At 40.4% G+C, this 21,974-nt stretch overlaps 3 protein-coding genes across 5 annotated transcripts; all 3 read right to left on the bottom strand.

Annotated features, from left to right (window-relative positions):
- Nucleotides 1–862: 862 nt before the first annotated feature.
- Nucleotides 863–5,044, bottom strand: LOC133483271 (cytokine-inducible SH2-containing protein-like). The gene is made up of 3 exons (XM_061784246.1): nt 4,847–5,044; nt 3,788–3,889; nt 863–2,394 (listed from the first exon to the last, which is right to left on the bottom strand). Exons 2-3 carry the CDS (start codon nt 3,885–3,887, stop codon nt 1,901–1,903), a joined length of 594 nt encoding a protein of 197 aa, XP_061640230.1. The 5' UTR covers nt 3,888–3,889; nt 4,847–5,044; the 3' UTR covers nt 863–1,900.
- Nucleotides 5,045–7,540: 2,496 nt separating this feature from the next.
- LOC133483268 (twinfilin-2-like) lies at nt 7,541–16,371 on the bottom strand. 3 transcript variants are annotated; one of them, XM_061784242.1, is made up of 12 exons: nt 16,194–16,371; nt 15,886–16,099; nt 13,697–13,774; nt 13,435–13,613; nt 12,112–12,207; nt 11,945–12,049; nt 11,849–11,863; nt 11,707–11,742; nt 10,355–10,474; nt 10,107–10,257; nt 8,575–8,696; nt 7,541–8,104 (listed from the first exon to the last, which is right to left on the bottom strand). In XM_061784242.1, the coding sequence occupies exons 2-12, from the start codon at nt 15,908–15,910 to the stop codon at nt 7,937–7,939; spliced, it is 1,095 nt and encodes a 364-aa protein (XP_061640226.1). In that variant the 5' UTR covers nt 15,911–16,099; nt 16,194–16,371; the 3' UTR covers nt 7,541–7,936. The 3 variants fall into 3 exon arrangements, with proteins under 3 accessions (XP_061640226.1, XP_061640224.1, XP_061640227.1); XM_061784240.1 differs by having other exon boundaries at nt 15,886–16,079; XM_061784243.1 differs by having other exon boundaries at nt 15,886–16,079; nt 16,304–16,321.
- Nucleotides 16,372–18,186: 1,815 nt separating this feature from the next.
- Nucleotides 18,187–21,779, bottom strand: LOC133483269 (WD repeat-containing protein 82-like). The gene is made up of 9 exons (XM_061784244.1): nt 21,443–21,779; nt 21,029–21,129; nt 19,832–19,898; nt 19,615–19,714; nt 19,386–19,502; nt 19,156–19,311; nt 18,996–19,065; nt 18,766–18,908; nt 18,187–18,548 (listed from the first exon to the last, which is right to left on the bottom strand). Exons 1-9 carry the CDS (start codon nt 21,601–21,603, stop codon nt 18,516–18,518), a joined length of 948 nt encoding a protein of 315 aa, XP_061640228.1. The 5' UTR covers nt 21,604–21,779; the 3' UTR covers nt 18,187–18,515.
- Between the last annotated feature and the right edge of the window lie 195 nt (nt 21,780–21,974).

Raw genomic sequence — 21,974 nt, 5'->3', positions numbered from 1 at the left:
AGCAAAAAATTGGAAATCAATGTTCCACTTTTTCTATCGGAAAAGACGGTCGCCCGATGTGACGGTCCGAAATATTCTCTCAAACATACAGTGGTTAACAATTAATTAATGACTAATTTATTGGACCAATTGTTCCTGTTTCCCTCAGAGACTATCCAGGATCATGAAGGGCTTTAAATTCAAGTTTGATTTTCCTTTTATACACAAATTTAAACTAGCTCACATTCAATCACTAAAACTATTGTGTGTGTGCAAGAATATAAGTTAATAAACTATAAAATGTAAAGTGGCACCTTGTGCTTTACTATCTTTCCAGTTTTATATTACACAGTACAGTTGATCGATTTGAAAAAAAAGGTGTATTTTTAGCAATAATAATGTCATTTGGGTTAAAGAACTTCTACATACTGGTTTATTACAGAAACATAAAAATGATTTTGGTAATTGTCAATGTTAATGTAGGGTAGTTTTTGCTTAAACCTTACTTAAGGTAATGGACTAATACATTTGATAAGGACTGTATCTGTCGAAAAAGCATTTCAATTAAACTGTGTTCAGGTATACAGTTAAGCCCATAATGATTAATATCCTGGATGACCCTGGTTAACGTGCTTTACCATTTGTTTATGCAATTTTTTTGTCACAGTCATTTTTGTATTTTTTTTTTTTTACATTTTAACAAAAAGTCCAGGATTATTCATATCCTTTTTCAATGCTTTAACTGGAAGAAGTCAATGATAATATAAGTTTCCAGGATCCATTAGAATGGGGAAAAAGATTGCACTTCCTCGAAATTATCTGACAAGGTCTGTTATATGAATCACTAATTAAAAAAACACAAAACAAACAAACAAAGCTTGTCTTTTTTGTGTGAGCAGTCATTTATTTATTAGAAAAGGTCAAATTTCAATGTTCCTCAAGACATCTCTTATGTAATGAATACAGTAACGCCTTTGTTTCATCCATCCATCCATCCATTTTCTGAGCCGCTTCTCCTCACTAGGGTGGCGGGCGTGCTGGAGCCTATCCCAGCTATCATCGGCCAGGAGGCGGGGTACACCCTTAACTGGTTGCCAGCCAATCGCAGGGCACATACAAACAAACAACCATTTGCACTCACAGTCACACCTATGGGCAATTTAGAGTCTTCAATTAACCTACCATGCATGTTTTTGGGATGTGGGAGGAAACCGGAGTGCCCGGAGAAAACCCACGCAGGCACGGGGAGAACATGCAAACTCCACACAGGCGGGGCCGGGGATTGAACCCGGGTCCTCAGAACTGTGAGGCAGACGCTCTAACCAGTTGGCCATGCCTTTGTTTATTTGTCAAAAATGCACTGGAAAGGACAAACACTACAGTGGATCCCCGCGATTCGTGGGGAGTAGGGACAGGGTCCCACCGCAAATAGTGAAAATCTGTAAATATAATTACATTGAAAAATATGTATATATATTTTTAAACCCCTAAAATTCTGGAATTAGCAGAGAAATACCAGCAATAAGCATTTTCTTTGAAAAAACAGGGGTTAAAAAAAATGGAAAAAATAATCCGTGATCAGGTGAATCCATAGGTCCTGACCCGCGAATATGCGGGGCTCCACTGTATATAATTCCACATGTAAGTAAACAAAGGGTTTTACAGTGTTTCACATAGCGTAATCTGCTTGCCATTGGTGGCCAAAACATTTATTTTGCAAAACGAAATAGGCTTGAGGATGATGACAGAAGCCTTGTGTCTCAAAATGAAACAAAGCAATTCAGGAGGACAACAGTAGTAAGACACTTTTTTTTTTCCATGAGCAAATGTTAGAATAATCTCACAATACCGACTGCCTGGGCTCTCAGATGAAGTGAGTTGATGACCCTGCATGTATCCCCATCTCAGCCTACTGAGACCCTCAGATATGGAAAGGGTAATCATGCAGGTAGTCCAGGAGAGGCTTCGGGAGGGGCAGTTTGTCGGGGCAGTTTGTATTTTGGTTGATGGTGAGGCGTGCCAGGTGCTGCAAACGTGGGAAGGTCTCTGGCCTGCGAAGGGGACGCATCAGCTTCAGAATCACAGCGCTGTCCTTGGCGGGGGGGAGTTGGACATGTTTGTCCCTGATGGACGCCGTCTGGCCTTGCGGTGCGTGTCCCGAGCCAGTGTAGCGCTGGATGAGACTGACGACGTTGGGGAAGGACTGCAGGTGAGGCAGCTCAGGACTGAGGGAGTCCAGCCAGAAAGAGCCTCTCTTGTACTGTATTCGGACACTGGTCGGTCCACAGTGGGTCATCACTGACAGCGCCACCATGTATTTAGGATGACTGCTGTCCCGCACCAGGAACGTGCCTTCAGACTTGGCCAGGAGTTTGTCCCGAGCCTGTCTCGCCGAGATGGAACCCCAGTACCAGCCTGCAATGACAAGTTTGCATTTAAAATCACTCGTTCACTGCCATTGACGGCTTTTGAAGTCAAATATCCATGTTAATTGGGAGGGCTGGCAGTGAATGAATTTTAATCACCAGCCAGATTGATTATTGTAATGCCCTGCTTTCTGGTCTTCTCCCCCACAAAAAAAGAGTATTTTAAGTTTACAAATATTACCGAATTGAGCCGCACGTTTCCTGACGAACATCAGAAGGTGAGAGCCCATTACACCAATTTTAAAATCTCTGCATTGGCTCCCTGTTTGTTTCAGGATCAATTTCAATGACCCCATAAAGTCAATTCAGAGATTTCCAAATACATTATACATGTTTGAAGATAATTACTGGAAACATTTCCAAAGACTGAGAACTGTTTAGTATTGAATTGTGGAGATACTGTATAGAGTTAAATCGTTTGTCACCATTTCAGTTTTCCTGGCTAAAACAGCGCCCAGTGACACACTTGGGCATGAGTTGCCTCACCCCACTATAAAAGAACAGGACCTATTTTCTATCAGTCGTGAGTTATTTAGTTATAATTTCTATCACTACACCGTGCAGTTAGCGACGCGTATGCCAAGAAACATGTATCTAACCATGCAGGCCAGACTGCAGGTCCAACGAGATTTTGGTGAATTTGATCGTCACACAGGCAGATCGATATTGAGCTCCGCGGGAATATTTAAGTCGCAAGGCGATTATCACCAGTTCATTCTGGATAGCCGCTCACATTGTCTGTTGCCACAGAGCAGTGACAATGCTCCACTCACGCACGGATCACTGCAATTATGCATTGTCCTCTTCCGCACAGAGATGTTGTGAGACTAAGTGTGCTGCACCCCCCAACCTCCCATACAGTCAATGACATTCTTATGTATAATTGGTGATGCACTGCGTAACTGGCAGTGTCATCGTTAACATAGCTGACCATCCCGCTCTTGGGGCGAGTTTGATTTTTGGTCCAATGTGATGACAACCACAGAACTGAAAATGGAAATGATTTGGAAATGGGAAAGTGCATGTCTCTGTCCGACAATAATTTAACAGTCAGTCGACAACGATAATAATAAATCGAGAACAGATTGTACACCAGAATGTAAGCTGCATGAAGAAATTCCCCCCGCTTCACTTCTGCACACCCCACAAAGTGAGTACTGTACGTGTTCTGTTGTTTTTAGAGAAATTCTTCAAGATGATGCAATTCACCTTCCAGTTGTCCTCCACTTCCTCTTACCAAGGGTTAGTACACGTCTATTGTTTTTACCATTAACAACAATTCATTTATTTTACCACTTGTATGATATGTTACGATTGCCTGCACAGTAAATAAGTGATTTATGATACAAACAGATAGAGGTAGATACAAAGATGTGAGGTACCTGACGTGTGTAAATAGTGGAAGGTGGTGGCGATGCAGGACATATCCTCATCATGTGGGCTGCATGGACCGGGGTCCACAGGATGGGCCGTGGTGACCATGTCTGACAGGACATTCGTACATGTTAGCAACATACACTCTTCATGGCTCTATACACACCAGTGGTTCCCAATAAGTGTGGCGTGGGCACACTAGTGTGCCGTGAGAGACCATCAGGCGTACAGCTGGAAATGATCCAATTCCACTTTATTGGTCCGAAAATATTTTATTTGTGGATATGGTTATGTAGGCGGCACGGTGGACGACTGGTTAGAGCGTCAGCCTCACAGTTCTGAGGACCGGGGTTCAATCCCTGGCCCCGCCTGTGTGGAGTTTGCATGTTCTCCCAGTGCCTGCGTGGGTTTTCTCCGGGCCCCTCCGGTTTCCTCCCACATCCCAAAAACATGCATGGTAGGTTAATTGAAAACTCTAAATTGCCCGTAGGTGTGAAAGTGAGTGCAAATGGTTGTTTGTTTGTATGTGCCCTGCGATTGGCTGGCATCCAGTTCAGGGTGTACACCGCCTCCTGCCCAATGACAGTTGGGATAGGCTCCAGCACGCCCGCGACCTTAGTGAGGAGAAGCAGCTCAGAAAATGGATGGATGGATATGGTTATGTATGACATCCAGAACAAATAAATAATCTAAATCCATTAGATCATGTAATTAACCTGTATATTTACTTTTTGTGACATTTTCGTTTGGGATTTTTATATGATGTTAAATATGTGCCATGGCTCAATTTAAAACAAATAAATAACACTTTATTGTGTTATAGACTACAAGCCACACGTGAAGTCGTGGGAGAGTTTAAATCAGCCTTAAAATATGATTAATAGAAAAGCACCACAAATACATCAGTAACAACATAAACAGCACATTCAAAGATACAAACCCCAAAGAATATAAAAACGAAGATCAACATTTCACAATGTTACCACATCAAACTGCATATGACTGTAGAGTTGAACACGAATAAGAAACACCTTTGAAATATTTGAATTTGCTGGTAATCATCTCACCTTTGACCACGATTAATCATAAAGTTTGAAGAAACAATCACGACAAAATAGCTCCTATGGCTCCTAATTCACTGAAACACGAGCGCAGAAAACAAGTGAGACCGCGTTAAGCTGACAAAAGGTTCCAGGAATCTTGTTTCCCAGAAAGGTTTTGCGTTTCGGTGCGGCTGACACGCGATGAGTTGAACGCTGCCCTAACTGCACTTCCTGCGCATTTCAAAATAAAACAATGACAGCGACGGATGTGTATTTTTCACATGATAATTCCTCATAGCTATAAAAAAAAAATATATATATATATATAAATATATATATATATATTGTTGTTGATTTTTTTTCATTTTTGTAGTTTGAATTTGACTTTCTGAGTTCAAATTTCTAACATTGACCAAAAACCATAAGTGTTCAATATCCGGTTTACACACATTACGTTCCATTGGTAAAGCGTTACTTGGGGGAAAAAAAACAATTTGTTAGAAATTCAAACTCATAAATTCTAAATTAAAATCAGAATCTCAAATTTTAAAACTTGGAAATTTTAATTCAAACAGAGAAATTCTAATTCAAACTGAGATAGCACAGATCTACTTTTATACCAGGAAAATGTTTTCAAGCACAGGCCCGGAACATCATAACCAAAGCATGCATTATAATTCAGTCACAAACATTTTGTCCGACTGTCAAAATACTTGCACTTGTCCTCATGAGGGTCACAGGTGACCCAGATCACGTACCAGCTGACTTTGGGTGAGAGGAAAGGTACACCTAGACTGGTTGGCAGCCTATCGTAAGGCACATATAGACACACAATGATACCAATGGACAATTTAGGGCAGGGGTGTCAAACTCTTTTTTAATTGTTTTTGTTTATGCGGGGACCTCATCGTAGATATGGTCTAGGCATGAAACCATACTGTTGCTCGCAAATACTCACTTCTGTCCTGAGTCTAGCCTCCACTACTCTTTCCCATAACTCCATTGTGTGGCTCATTAACTTTATTCCTCTATAGTTCCCACAGCTCTGCACATCACCCTTGTTCTTAAAAATGGGCACCAGCACACTTTTCCTCCATTCTTCAGGCATCTTCTCACGCGCTAGAATTCTATTGAACAAGCTGGTCTAAAACTCCACAGCCACCTCTCCTAGATGCTTCCATACCTCCACAGGAATGTCATCAGGACCAACTTTCTTTCAATTTTTCATCCTCTTTAATGCCTTTCCTGCCAGAAGATACACCAAGTACTCTCCTGCCTGCCTCTCTGATCACCTTGGCTGCAGTGGTCCAGTCTTCTGGAAGCTCCTCCTGTCCACCGAGAGCCTGTCTCACCTCTTCCCGAAAAGCTGCACAACACTCGTCCTGTCTCAGCTTCCACCACATAGTTCTCTTCTCTGCCTTTGTCTTCCTAATTTTCCTCCCCACCACCAGAGTCATCTTACATACCACCATCCTATGCTGTCTAGCCACACTCTCCCCTACCACTACATTACAGTCGGTAACCTCCTTCAGATTACATCGTCTGCACAAGATGTAATTCACCTGCGTGCTTCTACCTCCGCTCTTGTAGGTCACCCTATGTTCCTGCCTCTTCTGGAAAAAAGTGTTCACTACAGCCATTTGCATCCTTTTTGCCAAGTCTATCATCATCTGTCCCTCCAAGTTCCTTTCCTGGATGCCGTACTTACCCATCACTTCTTCATCACCCAAATTTCCTTCACCAACATGTCCATTACAATCTGCACCAATCACGACTCGCTCTGTCTGGGAAGCTCAGAACTACTTCGTCTAGCTCCTTCCAGAATTTCTCTTTCACCTCTAGGTGACATCCTACCTGTGGGGCATAGCCACTAATCACATTACACATAACACCCTCAATTTCAAGTTTCACCCTCATCACTCGATCTGATACTCTTTTCACCTCCAAGACATTCTTAGCCAACTCTTCTTTTAAAATAACCCCGACTCCATTTTTCTTCCCATCTACACCATGGTAAAATAATGTAAACCCTGCCCCTAAACTTCTAGCCTTACTGCCTTTCCACCTGGTCTCCTGAACACACAATATATCAACCTTTCTCCTAATCATCATGTCAACCAACTCCTGAGATTTTCCTGTCATAGTCTCAACATTCAAAGTCCCCACATTCAGTTCTAGGCTCTGTGCTTTCCTCTTCTCTTTCTGCCGAAGAACCTGCTTTCCACCAGTAGCTGAATTTCCACCGGCGCCGGTAGTGGACGTTGTTAACCCGGGTCACGACCGATCCAGTATGGAATTCTTTGGATGAACGCTCATATTTGTTTGGCAAAGTTTTAAGCCGGATGCCCTTCTTGATGCAACCCTCTGCATTTATCCGGGCTTGGGACCGGCCTACAGTTTGCACTGTCTTGTGCCCCCCATAGGGCTGCATTTTTAAAGTGATAGAGTATTCCTAGAAAAATGTGTTGTTTATGTGTACTGTGTATTAGCTTGAGCAGGCGTGAAATCATTTTGTTGACCGATGATACAGTGAATGCCTCAATCAGTTCCCAACTGTGGTGCAATAATCCTGTAGTTTCTGAGTGAGAGCCTTCCTGGAAGGCACACAAACACACACACAGAAAAAAGGGCAAAACAGAACAGCCTTGCTGCAAGTTATTCACAGACTTGACTGTATATAATGGAGACTTCTTATATCCCGCAAGTACACAAACGCACTGTAGGATAAAGAGCATTTTATTGTAATGAACATTCACGTGAAACAGTGTGACTGAGACAAGCGTGTACACCGGTGTTCAATCATGGAGACTGATTAGGTGATAAAATAGGATAATAATCCACAATGCAACCAACATTTTAAAGGCCTTCTCCCTTTCACCAACGATGGTTTGATCTGGATAACTGATGACGAGAGCAAAACAACACAGTGCAAATTAAAGTGGACATATTATGAAAGTTGACTTTTTGCTTTGTTGTAGCTCTTTATCCATGTTTTATTTGGACTCATTTTGCAAAAATTAAGTAGGTACAATGGAAACAGTTCAACTCAATTCATAAATATAACGTTTGTTTGGTTGTGTTATATTGTATTTGTGTGTGTATATTTGCGTGTGCTTAAATTTCCTCGCCGTTCTCTCCTGCGCCTTTGATAAGGCGTTTGTTGCCCCTCTTGCCCCCCGGTCCACGAGGCTTAACGAACACTTGCTTCAAGGTGTGCTCCATCGGGTGGACCTCCTCGTACAGGAAGTCTTCTGTAAGGCCGTCGCCACTATCTATCTCCATCTGTACACATGCAAATGGTGAATTCAGATTGGTATCTTCTATTCATTTTGATGAATAAAGTGGAACCTCTATAGTCGTATACCGCTCAGGTGATAAAATATAGAATTGGATACAAATGTCTGGGGGAAAAAAATTCCCCTGAAGTCACATAAAACTCAATTTCAAAGCGGTGTCACGTGAAAGAGAAGACGATGGACTCACATTAAAAGCAGTCGGACTTCAGCTCTGTCCCAATAACTTTGACCAATGAGAGCACGTAGCAGTGGCGGGCACTATCAGAAGCACTGACCTACATTTGCAACCTAAATTCTAAATTGTATAACTATATTTGCAACAATCTATTCTCTTCTCCACAAGGTTGAGAACCGACAATCTAATTGTGTTTTTATCCACCTGCAAAATTCGAGATAATCCAAAAAGTTGTCTGGTGGGATCATTTCTGCACGCATTTCTACTTTTGAGTTTTGTACCTTTTTGGTCACTTCCAGCTGGTAATCTTTCTCCACTTCCTCAAGCAGTCTGTTCTTGCAGCTGGAATACAACATCCGCTCCTTTATACTGCAGGTGTACCCAGGCATTGAATATATGAACACTGGAAGGGATATCAAACCATAAAGCATATATTATGTGTTGTTAAAGAGCTTCGATTTAACAGTATGTTACTGTAATTTATTTTTGTTGTGGTAGTTTGTAGAACTTCACCGCATCGTACGGAGAGATGTTTTTAATATTCGACCTTCGTATGTAGCAAAATAAAGTCAACAAAAAGTGAGTATTATTATTCTTGACACAGCTTTTGATTTCATCGTTTCAATCGCATTAGATTGTGCACGTGTACCTGGGGTTGCAAAATTCCAGCAATTTGGGGAATTTGTTGGGAATATTTAGGAATGGCCAGAAATAATTGGGAATACATTGAAAGTTTCAGATTTTGCATAACACATTTAATACAAATATCATTTCACTGTGCAAAACACACAATTTCCTACCCCACTGTTGATGCCACGTAATTGTAATTGATTCAACTACCGTACTATTCACAAGTAATTGATTGTAGCTGTTATATTAATATATTTATCAGAAAAACACATACTACAGTAAATATGAATATTTAAATTGCCATTTACGTACACTATTCCAAATTGAGTCCAACTTTAATCATTACCAAACATACAGAAAAATTGATGGCTGCAAGGGCCGGTTTGATGTTCTTCACCTTTAATTTATTTATTCTAACATGCTAAAACCAATCCATAAGTGATATGCTGTTTTATGTACTGTATTTATTGGTGAGAAACAAAAAGATTAGCTAGCTGTACTCATTCAGAACAAAAAAGAAAAAGAAAAAGAACATTCTCTCTTAAAATGATCTTGACACGACACATAAAAGTGGAGCAAAAAATGATTATTCACACTATTTGCTGCTGTAACTGAATTATTTGTATCCATCAGTGGATTATAAACAGAAATGACAGTATGTTACTATTTTAGTTGTAAATAGTATCTTTGTATATTTGTAAATCTACACAAACTATCGTCAGCCTGATAGCGTAATTTCCGAAGCCATTTTTAACATAATGATGGATGTAGTGAGGGAAGACAGTTGGTGTTAGAGAGGAGGATGCAGGAGATACGCTTCCATGAAAAAGGATGACACGGTGTGGCGACCCCTAACGGGACAAGCCGAAAGGAAAAGGAAGAAGAAGAGTAGTAGACATGAGCAGTGCAAATTTGTTAATTTTAGGATATGCCGCAGGCCACTAAAAAAAACGGACGGCTTGCTGTAAATGGCCCCTGGACCGTAGTTTGGACACCCCTGCCTTAGAACATTGAAAGTGTAGTTTTTTCCATGTTCATTGTAAGAAATAAATAAGAATCTATAAAAGTACGCTCCATATGGCTTCTTATGTAATGCCTTGCGAACTACTCACACTTCTTCTTCCCAAGTGTAAAAGTGAAGGGTCAAGGGGTCAAAAAAACACAGTGAGGGCGGCGTACTGACCCAGTGCCTCCTGCGTGCGGCCCTGGTGGGAATGTTTGAAGATGAAGAAGTGGTATCTGGGGGAATCTGTGGGGATCCTGTACGGGAGCTCACGGGTCTCTGTTGGTTTGGTGTGCACCAGCTCGATGGTCTCTTTCTCCCCATCCAACCTCTGCAACGCAACACGAGCAGGCTTTGTTCGGAGACCGAAGTCACGCGAACACCGGTTTCGCTGCATATTTTCAACAAACGATTGCGTCAGAGCTAACCAGCTGTATGTAGTTGACGCGTTTCTGCTTCAGCTGCTGGAGTGCTCGCTTGGCCTCCTCTTGTAAAGGGAATGCGAGACCCTGAGAGACTCTTTTGTCTATACCAAACTCCACTGGAACCTAACCCACACGCCACCACATAAAAACAATGTAAACTGTAGAGAGATGATTTACAGGAAGTCAAAATAATGAAATAAAACTGAGCTGGAGAGAGAGAGAGATATTAAATTAGTGCATATGTTGGCATGTACTACTACTACTACCAATAATAATAACAATTGCAATTGTACAATACACTACTGAGCAAACAGACAATTTCATTTCATGTTTTAATTTAAAAAACTATATGCTAACACTGGCTTTATTGTTAACTTATATTCTTTAAATTGTTATAGAGCGGTGCCTTGAGATAAGAGTGAGCCGACTTAGCCGTTTTTCAAGATACGAGCCTTGACTCCAAATTTGAGATACGAGTGCTAGCTGCTGCTCGCAAACGCAACTCGCTTCACGGTGCTTAGTTTGGCTCATAGTGAACAAATTATTTTTAAAAAATAAATAAGTGGCTTTGTTGCCACCCCCAGTTGGATTTTACTGTCAAATGAAACGTAAAACAAATAGAATCACGCATTGTGTATTTGAAACAACCGCACAACTTTGCCTTAGGATTCTCTGCTAGTACAACACACAATGCAAAACGCCATAGACGGGCTAACGAATACCATCGATAGTCGCGGTGCTATAACCCTTTAAGCAACATTTTTTTTGAACACAAACAGTAATGCAACATATGTACAGACAGATAATGACACAATACTTACATGCATATATTCTTTATCCTTTGCAATAAAAAACAATTCATATTACGATTACTGCAACTTCCTGAGTTGGTTGTGAAACTTTTCTTCATGTTTATTTTTGAATGGGGAGAGATGATTTGAGACAAGAATGTTTTGAGATACTCGCAAGTCAAGGCGCCCCTGATTTGTTGATGTATTGTACAGAACCTGCTGAGGTTTAGTTTCTTAAAAAAAAATCGTATCGATAATACTGTAGGTAGAAAGATTAATAAAATACAGACTAGAGTACTACTACACAGTACAGTGAGTGAATATGTAATACAGCGAGAATACTGCATGTGGCACAAGATTGATATCTTTTTTTCAAAATCGTATTTGCCTTCTAAACAGTAACACTAGCTTTAATTATTATTAGTAGTAGTAGCAGTAGTTGTAGTATTCATCATTTATGTATTTTTATTTGATTATAGTTTTTTTATTTATTGTATCAAACTGCTGAGGTTTATTTTCTTTAAATCAAATACAGTATATGCAATGTATAAAATAGTTACATACCCTTGCACGTGGAATCCCAATTCGTCTACGCTCATCCTGCGAACAATAAAATAAAGCTCGTATAGCTCATAATTCATAACACACACGCATGCACACGCACGCACCCAAGTAAAAAAAAGTAGTCGTTATAAAATGAACTTACCCATACAACTTTATCCTACAGAGAAAAGATGCACACTCAGTTGTTTTCACATTCCCACCTCAAATTGAAATACACTTCTTCCCTTTCTAACTTCACCTCCGTGACTCGAATTCGTTGGAGTTCTTGTTCAGCTGCTGTGAGAGGCGCCGGAGAACAGCAGGAGGTCATGTGACGCAGGTACCCCTGGAAGCACACGTCTTCCTACCAATACAGACAGAAGAAAGTTACTTTGGGGGGGGCATTTTTTTTTTTTTTTAACTAACCTCGACTGTGCCAAACAGCTCGTCTTTGATGTGACCTCCTCCGAACTCTTTCTTCAATGTGGCACGAGTGGCAGCGTAAACCATCTTCTCTCTGACCTGCACAGTGCATATGGATACACTATTGTTACGTTCCACCACATGTACAGAAAAATATGTACTTCATACTACTAGGAATGCTGTAAGGTAACAAAAATGTTTGAAAAAAGCCTCCTTGAACAGCTGACTAGGAGGCAGTTGTGTGCTGAGGTTCAGCGCTCATACACATTCACACACTCGTACAAGCATCGCACAAGGCACAGGCTTTTACCTTTGTTATCGATGATATTTGTATTTACAAATTCGGGGAGCCTGAGAGCGGAATGGGAACGGCTACCAACTAGTTCATGCAGTTGCGTACACTGCGGTCTGCAGGGTGCAATTTCCTCCTCAGATTAACCTTTGCGTTCATGTGTTTTAAAGTCGACAAGAGTGATGTGCAACGCAAACGTGACATGGCATCATACACATCCAGATTCTGACTTGTTTATGCCACTTCTGCATTGCCGAATTATGGTAAAAAGAACTACGGTGGCTTAAAGGGTCAAAAAGGCATGACACTGGACTGATGGGCCTAAATATTTTACCCACATTACACCACTGATCTGATCAGGTTGTTACTCCTTGCCAAGGATCCTCATTGCCTTGACATGTCTCTGTACTATCAGTCAATACGTGCTGTGTTTGTGTGTTCATACGAGTGTGTGTGTTTGTATAGCTGTGTTTGTATTTACATATGGGGATGGGCAGGGTGAGTTTTTTCTATCTTTCCTGCTAGTTATGCATGAAAAGAGCTATATACGTAAATGAAGTTTGACTGATAAATTGATTGAAGAAACCGTACTAAGACTGTAAGTACTGATACGAGTTTTAAAAATCACGTGCATATAAAAAAATAGTAAAAACGGGTCTGTTTTGAAATATCATTGCAGGAAGATATAATACATTTAGTGCAGACTAAAATGGTGCACAAAAAGGCTATTGTTGGATATGTGTGACTGACGCATTCATTGTTCTTCTGGTTTCCAGGAAATCATTGTGGAACGCACAGACAACAAACCGTTTTATCATTCTCATCTATGGGCATTGTAGAGCATCATTTCGAGAGCTACCCACATATTCCTTTTGTGCTGCCTTACGAGTCGCCCAAGCAAAATCATTTTAGATTTATACGTGAGTCATATGTCTGTGTTTGGTAACTGTTTTAACCTCATTGCTCCTTTCACAATCTGCCCGCTGTTCTTTGGCTATGTGATACGGTATTCACGATGCATCCTCGGGACATACTGGTGACTGGTCGGGTGACCAGGCGATGAAGATCCACTCGTATCCCAGTGCATTCTGGGAGTCCAGCCGGTAGAGGATGTAGCACGGCTGCTGTGGCGTGAGCAGAGGTAATAGGAAGTGGTCATAGTCCATGTCCCAGCTTTGGGCTGGATTCCCGCTCGACTCTAGCACCAACTCCTCTGCGGACGAAAATCGAATATTAAGTTAGCTAATGTCTCCAAATCCCGAAGATGGAGCCTTTATATAAACACGCTGTGTTTACCATTTTGGATGACGATCTTTATTATCCTGATGGCACCTCCCCTTGCTTGGGCCAGGAAGTCTTTAAGCTCCGATGTTGCTAACGTGATCAGAAATATAGCAGACAAATTGTAAAAAAGTACCTCGACTTACGAGTGCCCCAACTTCTGAGTTTTTTCAAGATACGATCTTTTGCCTTGACTTGCGAACAATGACTCGAGTTACAAGTGCGCGTCAGACCCTCCAAAACTCGAGGAAAGTGGAAAAAAAATTGAGCAATCGAGGCGAAACCTTTTACGGAACCAAGGTTCACTAACAAATCGGTTTTGGTTTACAAACAAACGATTCCAACAAATATTGCTTCGGTTCCCGGAAATTTGCTTCCTGACATCCACACGGAGCACTCACTCGTGCTTTCTATCACACAGCGTAAACGCGATTCACTCCGCACGTCGCGTATTTCATGTGTACAGTAATCCTCATTTATCGTGGGAGTCACGTTCCATACCACCCCTGCAATGGACGAAATCCAAATCCAAAGTAGCAACCAAGTATTTATTGTATTATTAATATATATTTTAAAGCTTCCTGCATGTATGGTTAATACCGCCATACAATATAGTGCAGGTATTATTTTTGCAAGTAACCCATCGTCACATTCTACACTATAGTGCCTGTGGTGTTGAATGTACAGGTATACCTGCCTTTAAAAGGCGGGTCTGGCCTATTGAGTGACGGGGGGGACGTACTGTTGACTGGCCGTTTACTGGCTTTAGCGTTACCGTTGTGTTTACTGTATTTTGTTACTGTTTGTTCAATAAAGTGATTGAAAGAGTACGAGCGGCAGTTTCCATCCTCCATCCTAACCAACTGTTATGGATTTCAATTCGTTCAAATTAGCGGTGGTAGGCTACTGAATATCCAGTTAGCTAAGGATGTTTGCTTCAGACATGCAGTTATGTAACTTAGGCCAGTTTTACTTTGGAAGAGGCACATTCCACTTTAGCGTCTTTTATTAAGTGCGAAATGATCCGAAACTTTGGACATTCTCCGTCTTTACGCTCTTGGCCCCTGGCTACGTGAGTGTGCAGTAACAGTCCGTGTGGATAAATAATCACCATAAAATCTCGCACTATAGCAAATAAGTTATAAGTACAGTTTGAAAACAAAAATCTGCGATGCACTAAAGCCACAAAAAAGTCAACCGCCATAAAACAAGGGATGGCAATTAGCAAATTAGCCCTTCTTGAGACTTTTCATATTCGTTTCACATGTGAATTAGGAAATATAATTCAATAATAGTTTAAACACTTCTGTGTAATGGTTGAAGACACCCAACAAAAGAGGGACTTTCAGTGCATGTTCTCATTAATTATGTAATTTTAACACTTTGTTCTCAAAGTAGTTTTTTTTTTTTTCTTCTTTTCATTGTGGCCATAAAACTCTATGACGTAGCTGTGTCCACTACTATTTTATATTGTTTGTGCAGTTTAAGAATGAATCTGTTGCAACTTACAAGATTCAAGTAAATGGGACAGTAAGAGAGCATACTTAAGCAGTAATTGCCGCAGCATTTTTTAATCTATAAAAATGCATCTATTTAACATTGAGTGAGGTAAAACTGGTGAAATAAGAAGCTGAGACACCACAGTGACAACATGTGATCCGGGCCGGAGTCACACTACCCCTACAAAGCCACTCAAACTAAAACGTTAAATGATGACGGAAAATAGGATTGAAATCGTTAAAAACATCCACTTGAATCCCTGATATCCAAACCCATGAGTTTGGTGCTGAAAACTAGATCTGTAGATGTGTTATGTGTCACCATGGTTACCAAACACAGCGCTCTTATGAATGATGTATGAAAAGGTGAGAAAGGTGAGAGAGGTGTGCTTCAGGCCAACCACCCCTCTGTGCTCCTGTTACCAAATCCCATAAAATGTATTCTGTATATATGCAAAACCCTTAAAATAAGGAATACAAATGTCTGACATTTAAATTGCTCTTAGTCCTCATTGGCATTATGCATTATTTTTAAAGTCACACTCCAATGTGAGCTTAACATTTAAAGAAATATAGTTTCAAAGAATTTTATAGGAAGATAGAGATGTGAAGTCACGTGAGGTTGAATTCCTTGCATTAATACACGAGTAAAGAAGACAATAAAAGTAACTCAATTGCAAACTGTGGAAAAACATGCAGAGATACCATTGATCCCAGTTTGGTGTGACATGTTTTGGCAGTCAGCAGTCAGTTTCACGGAAGGAGCCGCTCCAGATCTTTCTCTTTCCTCGCTCTTCGGGCTCTGGAGGAGGTTTGGTCGTCCTCTGATGGCAGACAGATGGACCCACGCACACCAAGTGACACCAACTCTCAAGGGGGACGCTGGAGATTCTTCACACCTGAAATGCAATATGCGGAACTGGGCGGCGGATGAGTAATAGTGCGCCCGTCAGTGGATATGGCAGCCTGACCACTGATCTAACCCCCCCCCCCCCCCCCCCAGGATCACTGACCAGAGCCAAAAGAGTTTGCCGGCCTGGCTTGGAGATCCACAGGTGTGCCCAGGCGTTGTTCTCGTGTAGCTTAACTGTAAGGATATTTTATCGCTCCTTCATAAACTCACCATCAGCTGCATCTTCTCAAATTCAAGCACACAGAAATGTGACACCGGGCAAGAATCTGACCGTTTCAAAATTGCTCTATGGACCAAGGATAGTGGGTGGGTGGGGGGGGGGGGGGGGGGGGGTGCGTGTGCATTTAGTACTGAGCTTTCAAGTATTACATTGCATTAAAGACCCTTTAAAGTGAATTCAGAGATTTGTTTCTACATACATCATACTGTACATTTGACTTGCTGAAAATATGCACAAAGAATAAGAACTATACAGTGTTAAATTGTGAACAGTTTTCATGATTTCTTGGGCATGGCTAAACAACACAGTGACGCACTTGAGTCCCCCCCCCCCCCCCCCCACAATATAAACACTGGAGCGCCTTCATTCACATCAGCAGTTATCTGGCGCAATTGCAAGTTGCTTAGTTATTATTACTAGACTCTTTTCTACCACTATAGCATGCATTTAGCTAGGTAGCTATGCCTACACCCCGAAAATGCATCTTACCTGTATGCCACAATTTACAGACCAGCTCGATGTTGTTATTTACATTTCCCAACAAGGGAAATTCGCTGCCGAGAGGAGCCTCAGAACAGTGTTAGCGCATAAGCTAGCTGGTAGCTAGTGTCTCGTCGAGGCGTGGAAAGCCCCGCAACAACCTGGCTGGATATATTCCAGCCACCAGAGGCGTTAAGCGGATATATTTTCGCTGCTACGTGTAAGAATGTGTAAGCATAAGAAAGTCTCACGACAAAATAGCTTCCATTTTTCAGTAGCTTGTGGGCATTCCGCGGACACGCCCACAAAGTTGAGAGCGGAGACAACGGCTTGATTTTTCACGATTTTGAAGGCTAATTTTTTTTATACTTGGTAGTTGTTTGGTAGCTGTATTTATTTGCGTTGTACGTTGCATTCTTCTCCTTTTATAATCAAGATTGTCGACTAGCTGTCGAGTTAGCCATTTAGTCGAATGTCAACTGTGCAGACAACTTGCGCAGCCTTCCTAATACATTCCCAAATCAATATATACAGTAAAAACACGCTCCTACTGTACATCATTCCTATCCACATTCACACACACACACACACACAGGGTGCAAAAGGGGGACCGCACACCAAGCAGGTTGGGGTCAAATGCTTTGCAAACTAGCATCGCTATCCAAAAATCTAATAATAAATTAACGCAATGTGCTCATTCACATTTAATGTATGGGCACACACACAAAAGTGTGTACTAGCGAGGTTACCTGTGACAGGATCGTGTATTATTCATACAGTGGTGAGTACATAACCCAAGCATTCATACATTTTTTATATGAACAGCCTCCCACCCTTACACACACACACACACACAAAGATTCAAGCTAATGAAATATGTTTGAGGATAACCTCTTGCACTTTTAAAATTACAAATGTTTTAGTAATCAAAATCTAACTTTTTTTTTTTTTTTTTTTTAATAGAGCTGAAATTGTTTTTCTTTTTAAATACCAATTTATAAAAATCAACAGTTGGTCAATTTGTTGGTGGATAAATAATTGAGTTCCCCCTGTAATAGAAGTCCAAAAGTAGTAGTATTTTTTATTTTATTTTGTTAAATCTGCTTGAAGCAATATTATATCATTATTTCAGTATATACCACACACAGATCACAAAATTGTTTATCTTTCGTCTGTGGGAAGATTTTGAGGACGTATTATCTATTATTTAAGTATCGCTTTTTTTTTTTATTATTGGGAGTTATTTTGGGGAAAATGTACATAAAGTATTGACAATTACTGAAGATTTTTTAAACATAATTTGAAGTCAACAAAACTAAATATTTCTCTTTTGTCAGTGGAAAAGTTAATCCTTATGTATGATTTGCAGTTTTTCAATAATCATAGGCCAGGATTATCACAAAATTAAAAAACAAAAAGCATTTATTTTTTTCACAATAAAGGTTATTACATTTCAATGAAAAAACACTGATAAAAATTAAACTGTGCTAATACAATATATATACACATATATATATATATATATATAAAAAAACTTGATGTTTAAATTTAAAAAAATACTTTTAGGTAAAACGTCATAAAACAAACAGCATACATGACTTTTGCCAACATTAGCCTGAGGTTAAAAAAGGTTCAAAGGAAGCATTAAAGTGTCTGATGTTGGCACATTGTACGCACACATTACAAAGTAAAATAGTTTCATGGAAAACCATAGTTGCATCTTTACATGTCATCAACACTCGGGAGCCAAAATGTCTGTGGAGAGGACAAGAAAAGAGGACAGCATTACAAAGAACCTGAAGCAACATATAGACTAATGCAGGTTCCTATGCATATTAGGGACTGAACAGACCAGCTACATGCTGCCCTGTTTAAACCCCAGTGAACACCAATATCCGTTAACATACAGCACCTACGGCAAATTAGCTGTTGTATGCAGGGTCTAATAATGATGCATTGTGTATTATCTCACCATATTGCTGCAGGCAGTGGCAAAAGTCATGTATCTGGGGTTAAACTGCATGGCGCTGATAGGTCCCGGATGTTTGCCATCCAGCACAGCGACCTTCATCTTGTTCTCTGTGCTCCAAACATGGACTCTCCCGTCCTCTGAGCCTACAAAGGTAGGGGAAGGTGTGTTAAAGGCACATAGAAAAACTTGGAGAGAGAGAGAGGGAGAGAAATGTAAAGAAAAGATTTTACCGATCATGACAAACTGGGAGTCGGGGGTGAAACATGCCTCCAGGTTTAAGCCTCTGCTGTTGTTGTAGCCCTTGAAATGAACAACAATACACAAGTTCCAATAGAATATCATGTTTCATAGTGATTGCATCATTTTTTAGCAGGCATGTCAGGGTCTTACAGAAAATTTGTGCATCACATCTCCAGTGAAAGCGTTGACGACGCAGATCATCCCCCCATTGGTTGAGATGAGAATCTGTTTCCCATCATTGCTGAACTTCAGCCCGGTCCATCCACAGGCGCGATTCAGCATCATTTCAAACGAATTAAATGGACCCTTTTCACACAAACAAGTCATACAAAATCACTTGTCAAGAGTTTAAACACACTGTGAACTCGCCTCAACTGTACCTTGGCAAAAGCACGGACATCATACAGTTTAATGGACTGTGAATCCACTCCTACAGCAAAAACGAGCCCATCTGGATCAAAGGAACAAATGGGTCTGTTGAGGGGCTCTGTTAGACCCTGGAACACAAAAACACTGACCTACTTAGATCCAAAACTGACAGTGGCTCAAAATATTGTGCATCCTGGTTGTTGGCCATTTTAAATTTGGGTCTGCTTTCACGTGACTCACCTGAACATTTTCAGTCCGTAGATCCCAGATGCGGATTGTCTTATCCAATGAACCAGAAATAAACATGTCCTCCACAGGTGACATGGAGAGAGCAGTGACTCTGTAAAACAATTACCGGAAACGAACGCAAGTAAGAGCACAATCATAAGTGCACAGTGAAATGAGAAATATATATAATAATATATATTTATAATAAATGTGTGGTTCATTTACTCACCTTGCAGTGTGACCGGGGAAATATCTGATGTACTTGTTGTCAGTCAGTGACAGATAACGTATTGTATCTAAAAGTCACAAAACAATATACAGTGGTACGTCAACTTACAAGTGCCCCGACTTGGAAAGTTTTCAAGATACGAGTTGGGTCGCTAGGACGATTTTTGTTTTTGTTGCCTTGACTTGTAAGCAATTGTGGTTTCTTTTTTCTATCCTTTTCAGTAATCTTTTGGCGTTTATATCCATTTTTGAACCCATAAATGTACCGGTTTATTATTATTATGCTGGACAAACCCTGGATTCCGGTATGATCGATGATTAAACCAAGAGAGGTGTGACACCATTTAAGAGACAAACAGAGAGTCACAGACAAGGAAAGTCTGGACAGGACACTAGTTTAAAAAAACCAAACAAAAACAAAACAAATTAATTAAAAAAAATAAAAAAATAAAAAAAATAAATAAAAGAACTCACACGTAGCCAATTAGTCATCCTCATGACACCATTAGGACGTAAACCCACACTGATTGGCCAAATATGGTTATCTATGATAAAGAATAAATTCCTTGTGACCAGAACTACTCGGACCCCAGCTTATTTTTCCTTTTGGACTTAAGACATTTTGGATATTGGAAAACTTTCTTACTCCAAAGAAATGTGGTCAAGTTTTAAATAAGCTCCACGGTCTTGAGTAAAGTGTTTGACGCGGAGGACAGGACGGGACCCCGACTTCATCTGGCCCTTGCCTGAGGTTTCTACCAGCCCGTATTTAGCAGTTTCCCCGACATCAAACACACTCACTCAGCCACGACATTTAAAGGCACAACACACCAATGTATTACAGTGTGTGTGTGAGACTTTTGTCTTAACACATTCACTGCCATTGACGGCTTTAGAAGTCAAATATCCATGTTAACTGGAAAGGCTGGCAGCGAATTAATTAATTACACTTCATAAAACCGGTTTATTAATTGTGGTGGGTTTTTGGGGGGCGTGCAACAGAACTGATTAATAGCATTGCCATTCATTTCAATGGGGAGAGTTGATTTGCAATGAGTGATTTGAGTTACTGAACGAGCGTGGTCACAGAATGAATTAAACCCCTAAATCAAGGCACCACTGTATTGGGTTCCACAACATCGTGCAGTCATATTTGAATTATTCCACATTTACTTATTTGCAATGTTGAGTTGTTTACCATCCAGTTTATTGGAACTGTAGATGACTCTGTGGGAATCTCCATGTGTGTATCGGATCAAATCTGCGCCATACTTCTTGCTGTACAATGTCTCGATGGGTCTGAGAGGGGATCATAGCAAAGTTAAACAAACACTGCCAAAATGTGCATGCACAAACCATCAAATCAATAGATGATAATCTAATACAGATCTAGATGATTCGATCAAATGTTATACCTTTTTCTATTGACTGTCAGAGGTATTCATTTTCACGTTTATTATTGTAATTCTTTCTTTTATTTTGCATCACTGCGAAGCAAACTACAACCGCAATAAGAAAGTAGCACACCTAGAATTCTGCATACTTTCAAACACATCCAAGAGACACATTACAAATAAAATTGATGAAATGCAAAATTCTAATGCATACTTACTTTCCTTGGGTGATATCATACAATACAATGCGGTCGTCGTCGCTGCTTGAGATGGCGTTCTCACCATTCGGACTGTATTCTAAACAATTGACTTTATCCGAATTTTCTCGATATGTTCTCGCAACCCTGAAACTCCTTAATACGCTGTCCGTGATTTTCATGTTTACACGCCCGCTACACAAACCTGACTATAAAATGCACAACATAAAACTTAATTGTAAAATAATTCCATTAGGATTTTTTTCCATGCCTTCACTGTGCAATGCAGTGAACACAAATAAAGTTGGCTACAACACTGACGAAAAACGAGCACACATATACGGACGGAAATTACGTCATAGAATATTCAAGTTCAATGAATTCTCGAATTTTGAAGGTCAAAAATAAATTTTTTTGCTATTGTTTTATCCAATTGCCGCAATATATGTACATATTTTTGCGATAATCTACTATAGTAGGATTTGTTAATGGATTTTGTTTTCCTGGAATGACGTTGGCAAACAACGAATACCCGGAGGTATTTAAATGCTAC

This window comes from Phyllopteryx taeniolatus, chromosome 9, assembly GCF_024500385.1.
Source record: "Phyllopteryx taeniolatus isolate TA_2022b chromosome 9, UOR_Ptae_1.2, whole genome shotgun sequence".
Taxonomy (NCBI): Eukaryota; Metazoa; Chordata; class Actinopteri; order Syngnathiformes; family Syngnathidae; genus Phyllopteryx; species Phyllopteryx taeniolatus.
This window is presented reverse-complemented; position numbering and strand designations above follow the sequence as displayed.

Coding starts and splice junctions, on each gene's coding strand:
- LOC133483268 (XM_061784242.1), bottom strand. CDS start 15,910: ATGTCACACCAAACTGGGATCAATG. Junction 10,258..10,354: donor GCGTCAACTACATACAGCTG/GTTAGCTCTGAC, acceptor GTTGCGTTGCAG/AGGTTGGATGGGGAGAAAGA. Junction 8,105..8,574: donor AGCTGGAAGTGACCAAAAAG/GTACAAAACTCA, acceptor GCATGTGTACAG/ATGGAGATAGATAGTGGCGA.
- LOC133483269 (XM_061784244.1), bottom strand. CDS start 21,603: ATGAAAATCACGGACAGCGTATTAAGGAGTTTCAGGGTTGCGAGAACA. Junction 19,715..19,831: donor TTCCCCGGTCACACTGCAAG/GTGAGTAAATGA, acceptor ATTGTTTTACAG/AGTCACTGCTCTCTCCATGT. Junction 18,909..18,995: donor CTCCCAGTTTGTCATGATCG/GTAAAATCTTTT, acceptor CTACCTTTGTAG/GCTCAGAGGACGGGAGAGTC.
- LOC133483271 (XM_061784246.1), bottom strand. CDS start 3,887: ATGGTCACCACGGCCCATCCTGTGGACCCCGGTCCATGCAGCCCACAT. Junction 2,395..3,787: donor CCACTATTTACACACGTCAG/GTACCTCACATC, acceptor TTGTCATTGCAG/GCTGGTACTGGGGTTCCATC.